Source organism: Phaenicophaeus curvirostris, chromosome 4 (assembly GCF_032191515.1).
Source record: "Phaenicophaeus curvirostris isolate KB17595 chromosome 4, BPBGC_Pcur_1.0, whole genome shotgun sequence".
Classification (NCBI taxonomy): Eukaryota; Metazoa; Chordata; class Aves; order Cuculiformes; family Cuculidae; genus Phaenicophaeus; species Phaenicophaeus curvirostris.
Window position 1 is genome coordinate 32,771,153 of NC_091395.1, and position 11,361 is coordinate 32,782,513.

At 39.7% G+C, this 11,361-nt stretch overlaps 1 protein-coding gene across 3 annotated transcripts in view; it reads left to right on the forward strand.

The window, feature by feature from the left end:
* The window catches only part of TMEM131L (transmembrane 131 like), a 91,005-nt gene extending 82,260 nt beyond the window's left edge, over positions 1–8,745 (forward strand). For 2 of the 3 annotated variants that reach the window (XM_069855734.1, XM_069855735.1), the window contains exons 29-35: positions 272–457; positions 1,520–1,598; positions 2,659–2,744; positions 3,866–3,986; positions 5,795–5,883; positions 6,718–6,860; positions 8,333–8,745. In XM_069855734.1, the coding sequence (XP_069711835.1) occupies positions 272–457; positions 1,520–1,598; positions 2,659–2,744; positions 3,866–3,986; positions 5,795–5,883; positions 6,718–6,860; positions 8,333–8,611 (983 nt within the window). In that variant the 3' untranslated portion in view covers positions 8,612–8,745. The remainder of the gene's footprint in view (positions 1–271; positions 458–1,519; positions 1,599–2,658; positions 2,745–3,865; positions 3,987–5,794; positions 5,884–6,717; positions 6,861–8,332) is intronic. The other variant, XM_069855736.1, reaches the window with a different exon arrangement.
* The last annotated feature ends 2,616 nt before the right edge of the window (positions 8,746–11,361 follow it).

An 11,361-nucleotide genomic window follows, 5' to 3' on the forward strand; every position in this document is an offset into this window, starting at 1 on the left:
TGTGTATATTAAAGAACAGTATGGGCTTCCTATTTCAAACTATTGCCTCTAACTGCACTGCATCTTGTCTTGCGCTCATTGTACTGGGGATGTCACATAGGTCATAAGCTCCTCATGGTAGGGGCTATCAGTAAATGTTATTTTCTGTTCTTTTGTCAAGAAATTCAGATAATCCATGTTAAATTCATGTTCTGGATGACTCTTCATTGACTAATCAGCTGAAAGACTTTCTTAAATGTTTTGTGTTGTTTCGTTTTTGCAACTTCTGTAGAAAGCTTTTATCAACGGTCCCAAAAGAAATGTATGGAGAAGTTTTGTTCTGATTCAAGCTCAGATTGCGGAAGTTCATCGGGAAGTGTTCGTGCCAGTCGTGGGAGCTGGGGTAGCTGGAGCAGTACCAGCAGTTCAGACGGCGATAAAAAGCCCATGATTACTGCTAGGCATTTTCTTCCATCCAGTAAGTTCTGCTAATACCACCTCTGTACTATAGTGGGCAGAGTTGCAGGGTAGTGTGGCATGGGGCATGTAATCTGCCTTTTATGGGTGAGAGCACCTCTCAGAAACATGAGAAGTGATTTAAAGAACTTGGTACTTGATAAAAGTATCAGAAGTTTTGTGGAGACGATGATGAGCTGTCAGGCTACGGAGAAAGTGTCAGACCGCGTTGAGGAAGTTGCACAACCAGTTTTAAGGAAAGATAGAGGAACTGAGAGTCACTAGTCAAAGCAATTTCTTCCTTTGAATTTATGTTACCTCAGATTCTCATAAAAAAGCCATCTTTTTGTTAGTTATTTAAGAACATGCATAAATGAGGAATGTATGAAAGCGGTTCAGATCTGGCAATGCTGAGATTGGATGGTGGTGTTCGAGGCGTAAGTAGGCAGGAGACCTGAGCCACTTGACTGTATGAGAAATGGGAACTGTGATTCATTACTGCATTTTTTTGGAATGCCTGAATATCATTAAAATAGTTGAAAGCCTAAACCCTGTCATTGCCATCACTACCCGCATTGATGTAGCACTAGAAGTAAATTTTAAAGTGCTGAAGTGACACAAGTAAAACCAGCTTTGAATACCTGAAAAAAGCTGTTCAGAAAAGTTCTACAATGTGCGTGTACTTACATTTATGTTTGTATATGTATAAAATTTCACATTACCAAAAGAACGTGAAGTATCTGAAGCTGCAATCTAATAGGTAATGAGGTGTGTACACATGACTGTTCTGTTCGTTCAAATTGTCGTGCCTCTGAAAAAAAAGAAAGTAATTTCAAATTCAAATTAGTTTAGTAGTAACAAGGAACCTCTCCAGTAAGAGTGTGATAATTACTTTTAAGTCATGAAATACATTTAATACCATGTGAAAGCAGATGGCATGCTTTGGAATACATGCAGTTAGTGATACTCCACTCTGAGAGAAAACTTGATTAACACCATTGATGAGTCTATTTGTGTGTCTGTATATTCTGTACCTACCTCTTTTTTTAGGATCTTTGATTTTCACAGTCATTCTTTTCTCTAGGAGAGACTGTTTCACAAAATGATTTTCCATCTGAAACTCCTATCACTTTAAATCTGTCTCATAACATCTGCAATACCAGGTAAAAAATTTTGACTGTACACCTATAAGACATGAAAGAAATGCCACCAACTTGAAACCTTGTCTCATTTTGATAAATTATACCTACCTGTTGTCCTGTCAGTTTTCGTGATCATCCAATCATACTTTCTAGTTGGAAGAAGAAGAATTTTCTTCAATACATTAGAAGATATATGCAGGATGGATTATGCTGGGGGAACATGATTAATCCTTCCAAATGTAAAATAAAATTGGGAAAAGGGAAATTATTTTTCCCCCTCTTATTTTTTCCATATTTTAGCAACTTACTACATTTTCATTAGCACTTAGTTATATTAAAGTAATAATGTTTTTTTAAAAAAAACTTTTCAAGTTGATGTTATTCTTCTAATGGGAATAATACTCTTCTAGGCTATACAGCATGAAAATTGATTCCTCCCTCCCCCATATTCATTTCTACCTCTTTACTGTAGTAAAGATAGCATCCACAGTTTTTATTACTACAAGTCCTCATTTCACTTCTCATTCATGACTGTTTTCTCTAGCAGAAATAATGTAATCGTTTTTGTCTGGGATTCTGGTGTTTGAAAATGTTCCTTTCTAGTCATGTTAACTAGTTTCTTTGGTGGGATTTGATGAATATGAAATTGATGTTCATGTGTGTCTGTGTGTATTCATGGACATAAAAGTAAACTTGCTTGAAAGTTGTTGGGAGCACTGAAGCATTATGAAAGGTCCTACTCATTTTCATGAACTATAGCATGTTTTAGAGAAGAGCTGTTGAATTAGTTTGTAATGGATTGATACTTAGATAGTAAAAGTGGGGTAATTAAAGTGTATTAATTTTATTCATTTTGCATGTGTAGTTAAGTAGCTGGCTTTTAATTGAAAAAGGAAACTTTAAAATATTGCACAGTGGTAATTCAAAATAAGAAAAATGAGGAGAGAAAGTGGGAAAGCAGTAGCAATCACGATGTTCATTAGAATATTTTTTACATCTCTAGCTCTTTCCTTTGAAATAATTTGGATTATGAAACATAACAGTGTCTAGATTTAAGAAATTAAATTTTCTTTTCATTCAGCAGAGACATGAACAGCATCCCCCAGTATCCTGAAACCTTATGTCCCAATTTTACTGACATAGCTGCAGATCCTGACAAAAATAAAGGTCAGTTACTTTATTAACAACTGAAGCTGGGTTTTGCACACTTTGTCAAGCAGTTTCAGTGATGTTGCTAGTAACGCTTTTATACACCAACTTGATAGACATGTTATTAGAGCTTGACTTACTTCTAAGCAAGTTAACAGCAAAATTAGCAAACTAAAGTTTTTATAATCTTGACATTCTTTGCTGCAACTGCTCTGTGTGAAGACAGCATTTAGCTTTCAACTCTTGTTTTAGGTGTTCTTTGTTTCTTCCTCCTCTTGCTTTGCACAGATTTATGTCCAAAAGTAGTGTAGTAGGGAGATCAGGTGCTGTGGTTGCTGTGTTAAAATGAAGCTTGGCACAAATCAAATATGATGACTTTTCTTTCAAAATTTTCACAGTCAGGACTTGGAAGCAGTCTTTGGAAGCAATAATGAATGAGGTTGGGTTGGGCTGGGCTGTTAAACCTCTGGAGTGCTCATTGTTTGTATTTCAAAGGGAATTAGTATTAACTTGTTGACTTGGATTCATAAAAGCAATAGGCTACATAGTGAGGTGGAGTTTGAAAGCTGATTGGGACACATGATTCTTTGGGCAGCAGAACTGCCTGGCCCTGGCTGTCCTTCTGCTGAAGGTTTAACCTGTGTCTGTTAGGTCGCAAATGCTCATGAAACTTTTTCCGTGGTAGCAATATGCATAATATCTATCATATGAAATAATGAAATAGAGCCAACTTTACAATTGTTTTCTCATGGAAACTGCTAATTTGGATTTTTTGCTTTTCTCTAGCTGACAGTCCTCACAGAGTTGATGGGAACCAAGGATCTGTGGGCAGTCAGGGCAATCAGTCTGTAGAGAGCAGCAGCCCTAGAGGCTAAATAGAGCTGTAATGAGTTCACATATGGTTTGGCCATGAATGGCTCTAGTTGATTAAAACCCCAACCCTATTCCCTTTTTGAAAAACAAAAGTTTTGTTTAAAGGTGGACATTTATCATAAATAAATAGATCGGTTGGTTACTCTGTGGTTTTTACCTAGTACCCATTCCTTATTGTGGATCTGAGAATAAAGCGTCATTGTGATATTCAGTTTGTGGAGCCTACTTCCTATTGTTCTACATTTTGTTCATTTTTCTCTTTTTAGCTCTTTACCCAACAGGAGACCTGTGGCCTGCCCAGCCTGTCTGCCTGGCAAACAGTTTAAACTACAACCTTGAGAATAACATACCATGCATGATCCAAGAACCTCCCTCTGTTCACAACAGGTAAGCTATGTTTTATGTAAATAGTATGAATAATGCTTTGTTCGGGTTTCTGTGATGCAGAGGACTGTGCTTGAGCTTATCTTATAGCATTTGTAAGCCAGATGATAGTTAAAGTAAAATTCTTGCTGTCACTTTGATCTTAGTTCTAGTTGTTTATGCTCTTCCGTTAGTACATCATGAATAATTTTGCCAAGGCAAGTTCACTGGTGTTCCTGCTCGCATACAGGTATTCTAGAACTTCTTTCAAATTTAATTAAATACATTTTGGAAAGCTTTTAATTTCTTCCACTTCTTTTGCATGGCAAGGCAGAGAGCCTGGCTGTTAGGTTCTTTGCTGTCTTGCTAAACATGGCTTCTGTATGTCGTGGGGTGTGTTACGCACTGTGTGCTCATGTTAAATGGCATGAACAGGCATTGTTAAAGACAAATAGTTCAGTTTGAAGGTGATAGAAGGGTACGTGTTGGTCTGTTTCGGGCTTTGTGTAGGTTTGGGTTGACTTTCCTGTAGTAATGGACTTGAGTAATTCTTGTACTTTAGACTCTCTACATTGCAAACTTTACTAATGAAAAATGCACCACAAACTAGTCAGAGGAAATACTCTGCCACTCTGCCATATGTAGCAGTGAAATACGGCCAGTTCTTCAAGTCATATCCTGCCGTCTGGAATGATAGAAATCCCCAAGTGATGGTCTTGTGTTCCCAACCAGCCTGCTAAGGCTGATTCTGTCATGTCAACAAACCGCAGCCCTAATGATCTGGAGCAGTGGCCAGTGGTCTGTATGACTTTTAAGTCAGATGAAATATATGGTGATTTGTGGCAGATTCTGTGTTAAACTACTTTGCTTTCATATACCCATCTCAATTTTGAATTTATATACAAAAATACATGCAATTATTTATTCATATATAAGAGTGATAAATTATAGAATCATAGAATAGTTTGGGTTGGAAGGGGACCTTAAAGATCATCCAGTTCCAGCCCCCCTGCCAGGCTGTCCAAGGTCCCCTCCAGCCTGGCCTTGAACACCTCCAGGGATGGGGCAGCCACAACTTCCCTGGGCAACCTATGCCTGTGCCTCACCACTCTCATCATGAAGAAATTCCTCCTTATGTCTTAAAGCTATTATGATAGCTCCTTGCCTGAATAGAAAAACTGAATTAGCACAATTTCATGTGAAATCCTTTTATATTCCTACCTTGTCCACACTTGAATGTCTACAAGCTTTTGCAATAGCAGGGCTTGTTTCACTACTGGCATGTCTTTAAGAACTACTTTTGAAAAGTCTTCTTGAAATTCTGAAATTGTTTTGATTAAAACAGTTATAATCTCTGCAAATCAAGACATTAACATGTGTGGTAGGGAAAGTAGAAATATCCATTTTAATTTCTGTTCTTATTCAAATGCTTGAGAATGCATTACATTTTCTTCTATTTATCACATTATATCACTTCATATCTACCATTTCCATTGTTGTGGGAAAGAAGTACAATCATTTTCTTTTTACAGAGAAAGAAGTTGAACCCAGTTAAGTGTTGCAGGACTGTGGTAGTTGAAATTGTGACTTGATCATTTTGCCAGAGGAAGAAGAGCTCAATGAGAGAATCACTCTGATTATGTAGCAGCACAGAGTAGGTACTGGCAGAATTGGCAAGCAGAATATGAAAAGCCTTATCAGCAGTTACAGGTGTTTTGTATCCAACAGCTGTTTTGCATGCAATGACTTTATATTAAATAAGTATTTCTAAAGAATTTTCATAAGTTCTGTGAATTGTTTCTGACAACAGATTTTAATTTTTTTTGGGACAGCTTCATCGACTGGAATGCAGCTTGTGACAGCCGGTTTTCCAACATGTATTGTCCACTAGAGATGAATGAATATGGTGCTTTCCCAGAAGGTGAGATGAAATAAGCTTCTGAATTATCACCAAGCATGTTTTTTTTCTCTTATCTTTTGTAGAACAAAGGCTGAGCTTGTCTATAAACATCTGGGCATTCGTTGCTCAAGCAGACTTTACAGTTTCCAGCTGACTGGGTGCTCTGTAGTAATTAACAATGTCTGCATGTGATGGATGAGAAGACTGACCTTGTATGGAGTTACTAAGCCTGAAAAGCCAGTATACAGGACTGTGAGAGAGAATAGAGAGAAATGCTCGTGACTATGGTATTACACAGATCTTTTTTGCACAATTTTCTTTGTTTCCCCTCTGGCAGGCTTCTGCCTTCCAGTGTGTGAAACAGAAGGCCTCTTGTGACCAATTACCTTTCCAGGCTAGAGTTTCTTGGCTTGGGAAGCACACTGGCAGCAACCTAGAATTCTTTAGCATTACCTAAGCAATAATTAAAGGTCAGGCTACAGTATCACAGGCAGCATAGTAATCCCTCGGGAACCTAGAGCAGAGGCATGTTGGCCATGAAGTCTGGGTAGGCTCTGCCATGCACGTTCTGTGGCTAATAAAGGCTCTGTTCTCCAGTAGAAAGGTTGCCAACTCTTTATCCCATCCTCCTGACAGCAATTTGTTAGTGGGTCTCTACTACAGAGTGGTAGTCTTGTTAACAGAAATTGTTATGCTTTGCTGCTGTGCTGCCCTGAGGCTGCCTGAAGTCACTGAAGGCTTAGGTCAGTTCCAGCCTGACTCACTCTGAGATAATTCAATGTTCCCCCACAGAAATGTTATTAGTGTTTATATCACAAAAGCCTTATTTTGTCTTCCTGCTTTTGTAAACTGCAGAAAACATGAACTACCCCAGTGGCTTCCCAGGTACTGCAGCAGTGCAGAACACGGCCTTCATTGACCAGAACTGTCCCTCCACCTGGAATGCGCCTCCCAACATGCCACCTACCTGGGAGCCCACCAGTTACATCAACTCCACAGTGAGTATTGTCACTGCAAAGTACTGTCTTCGTGTGTCTTTTCAAAGCCTTCTCAGTGCATTCCTGTCTTTCCCCTGCCTGTTGCTTGCAGTTTTTCATGATTTTTTTAAGTAGCCTGATGTATATGTATTTGATGCTGGCATTGGTGGCCTGGCTTTTTCCCAGCTATTGGTCAAGATTGTTACTGGACGTTGTCTGTGAAATTTTAAGATGGATCCTTTTGCCTGAAAATTGACTAAAATCATCTTGCATATGGAAAAACGTTTTGGACTTACGTAGTCTACTGAGACTTTTTCCTGTCAAAATCAGCCTTTCCTGATGAGGGTAAAACACAAAATGTGCTGACAGCAAAACGAACAGAGATTTGGATATTGTAGAGCTGAATGGACAGCTGCTCTCGCTGACTTTGACAGGGTTTTTTTGCTAGAAAATCCAAGTGATTTAAGCTGGATTTGTGCAGATTTCTGAATGCTGGCTTTGACCTGTTACACTTTAGACTAGCCACATTTATGTCATCCCATAGTGCAAAGTAGCGACTTCAGCTCAAGGTGGTGTTTAGTTGTAACTACTTTCTCTTCTGCTCATATTTCAAAATCTTCTGGTTTTGAATTTTCTTTCCTTTACTTACACTAGGTTATTTTGAATAAAACTAACCAAATAAAGTAAGAAATATTTCCAAGAGCAAAAGTGAAAATTCTGCTGCATTAAAAAGTGGCAAAACTGGTAGAAGACTGTTTCCTAAAATAAATCTGGCTTTATTTCATATTTTATTCAGAAATGCCAAGAAAACACAGAAGGTAGAGATTGGAAAATACATTAGATAATTCAGTTCATTTCCCTGGTGAGCTTTTCCCCACAATACGTTTCAGTGTTTTGTTCAATTTTAGAAGTCCCAAGACTTCCATGACCTTCTCTGAGAGATTTCCTTGCAGACTAACACATCTTGCCCTCCAGGAGGTTCTTTATAAGCTTTCAAAATTTCTAAATAAATTCCCTAGCTCCCTATTATGGTCTCTTTTCCATATTGAATATCCCTCTCTGCTCCCGGCATGCAGAGTCTTTCAGTCTTGACATATACTTCAACCTTTTTCATGTCATTTCTTAGGCATGCTTCTCTCTTAATTTTAACTCTCAAATCACGCATGGTGCTCTTCATGTGTCTTCTATTTCCCCCTTGTTTTTCTTAGCAGCCTGACCAAAACTGAACGTTGTAGTGCTGTTGTAGTAATATCGATGCCGTGCAGGAAGGAGCTCATGTGGCTTCATTTAGGGAAGTGCTTTTGCGCCCACATGCTAATGCTGCTCTAATATTTTCGGCAATCTTATTGCTTTGTAAACTCATGTACAGTTTTCTAATGGTGAGTTTTTTAAGTTCTCTGCTGCTTCCTCCCATTTAGTAATATATTTATATGTTTTCCCTGGCAAGTGGTCCCTTTCACAGTTTCCCATGCTGCTTTTGTCTTGCCCTACAGCCCTACCTCTCAAGCACCCGAAGCTTGTCTCCGATGTCTGGACTTTTTGGTTCCATCTGGGCACCTCAGAGTGATGTTTATGAAAACTGCTGCCCTGTCAGTGCCACAACCCAACACTCGACCCACGTGGAGAACCAAGCAGTTATGTGTAAGCAGGAATACTATCCGAGGTTTAACCCCTTCCGTGCCTACATGAACTTGGACATATGGACTACAGCAGCCAATCGAAATGCAAATTTCCCGCTTTCGAGGGACTCGGGTTATTGTGGAAATGTGTGAAAGGAGTTTGATTTGAAAATGTGAATAAAGATGCTTGCAATTTTGATTACTAGAGTAAGCTGGTTGTTGAATAGATCACAATGTTGGTGGATATTTTGGCACTTTTATATTGAAAATAAATTTTTTTTACTGAAGTCTGAGCATTCAGTGCATTTTAAAAAGCAAAGCGTGTTCTGGACACTGTTGTTGTCAGGTGAAGGCTATAAATTTAAAACAATTTTTTTCAAGAATGAGGACAGAATTAGGTTCTTAAAAGCATCCATGAATCTGTACTGCACATGTTTCTGCTGAAGTTTACATTCTGTGATATAAACTAGGAGTGGTTTAGCATTTGTAGGTACAAACTTACACCCGTAAGTAATGGCATATGTACCAAACAGTAACTCTGGGGACCACCTACCTGTTGATGCAGAACAGAGATTTTCCAAGCAGTGGCACATCTACTGCTGACATAGTTATTTGTGGGTGTAAACTTCTGGCAACAGATAAAAGGCTGAATTGTGGCTTGTTTATCTGGCTTCAGAATGCAAGCTGTCACACGGACGATGTTATGCTTTGTGCAGTGTGGGTGAGTGGGCGTTTCTTCCAGGAGCTTTTCTTGGGAGTGACTCCTGACAGTTTGTGTTTATATTTTCAGCCTTTATGTTGCAATAGCATTTTCACTGCGTTTAATTGCCCTTGTTTAAAATGCCAAAGCTGGAACTGGAACAAGTATTTCTTTGAGAGTAAAGTTCACACCACTTCCCAAAACAGAACAGCATTGTGTAAGGTCGTGTTAAAGACTGAATCTTGTAGTGGGAAAAGCAATCAAGGAAAGCGCTTCCACCCATTTCAGGGCTGAATCTGTTGTGCAAGCTGTCTCTGCTTACCGTTCCTCTAGAGCTTTTTCTTCTGACGTGGCAGAGCGTGTCTAGGCATCTTCATGTCAGAAAGAAGGGAAGGCATCCCTTAGACTCAGAGCTGTGCTTGGCAAGGGGACTCCTTAAGCCTGGAGGGAGAGTGAAGGATCTAGTAGCAGCCTTGTACAGCTGCTTGAAGGAGAGAGAGCCGTAAAGGCGGCGGAACCAAAGCCTGTGTGGCAGCTGCGGGTGTTGTGGCACATACCAGCGGTCACAGGTTGCCACATGGGAGGTTCAGGTTGAAGTTGAGTGACTTCCCTCAGAGGGTGTTGCTGCAGGGAGAATGGGTTGCCTCGAGGGGTGGACAGGTATGCGGGCTTGGAGGTGTTCATGACATGGCTGAAGAAAGCTGTGTGTGTTCTGCTTTAGGGGTGGTGGCAGCTCTGTTCCTTTTGGCAGTTTGGACTAGAGACCACAAGGGTCAGTCGCCACTTTGAGGATTCTGTGAACTCCAGCAAGTTTGTTACTTTTTGGTACTTCGTTTTCCCCTTAGGCTTTGAACTCAGACTGAGGGGAAGACAGGAACTCTGACAACTTGTTGAGGCTTTAAGGTTTGTTTTTATTTGAAGGCAGAGCAGAAGAGGCACTGCAAAATTGCTGATCGCCTGCATGCAAGGCTACTCAGCAGTCTGAACTACCTGACTTAAATTCTGTTTCTGCCATTGTCACCATGTTGCTGAGCTATCAGACTTGCTGGTTTCAGCCAGAAATGCCAACCCAGGGCTTGAACTGTTTCACTAGAAACAGCCTGTTTCTGCAAAAAGTTTATTTCAGTAACGCAACAGTTCCTCCAAATAAAGCTTTGTGGAAAGGTACCCTTGCTAGCTGCACGCACCATCCCATGGGAGGAGCTGAGCTGGAAAGAGCCAGTATGACTGGGTGGGGTAGTCAAAGCTGCTACATTTACCAGCTTTAACAGCTCATGGGGAAGGTGCTTTGAAGCCTTCCTTTGGTTTACATGTCAGAAAAATGGAATTGTCACTGAATGCTTTTTAAAACCGTGGTGTTTTAATAGCTTGATCAGGAACTAGCGCCTGGAGTCTTTGGCTGCTTTCCATGATGTGTCATGCTGGGCTGGAATTAAATGTAATTGCTCATGATTCTGAAGGAAAGTTCACATGTTCATATGAACTTTGATGTTCCTGAAATCAGTGCTAATCCAGGAGAAGTAGCCGTAACCACTGACATGCTTTCTGTGCATCTGTTGCCTGTGGCAGAAGACTTAGGAAGGGATAGAGTGGGAACGCAAACACAATAAATATGGAGGAAAAAAACAAGTGATCATTTGGTTTGTGATGCAGTGAAGTTCTTTATTCCCTGCATAGCGTTGCTGCTTGTATATTATGTTCATTGAATTTTGGACATGCAAAGGCACAGAAGAGAATAGAGGACTTGCAAAGCTGTGCTTAGTTAGCTTACCCTGTTAATTCTGTTAATTGTTTTAAGGAGAGCTGTATTTTCCATGCACTGAAGCGAAGCTTTTCCTCAACTACCAGCGTTAAGGAGATGCTTTTCTCCTATCTGCAACAAACTGTAACAACAACAAAATCCCAGAGTTCTGCTCGGCACTGAATCCGTACTGTAAGTAATGTCTATATTCCAGACAGAATAAATCACTAAAAAGAGAGAAAAAAAAACATGTCAAACCAAGCAAAGACACCAGGGAGTTCAAGGAAACTAAAAAAGTTAGAAATGTTTGGGAAAGGAGTCCTCTGTGATAAAGTTGCTCAGAGTTGTTGAAGTGCCAGTAAAAGACAAGGGAACTTGAGAAATATCACTAAGAAAGAAAACAATCATTCTCTTTAATCAGACTGGAACATATTAAGAAGTAATTCCTTTGGGAGTTGTGTA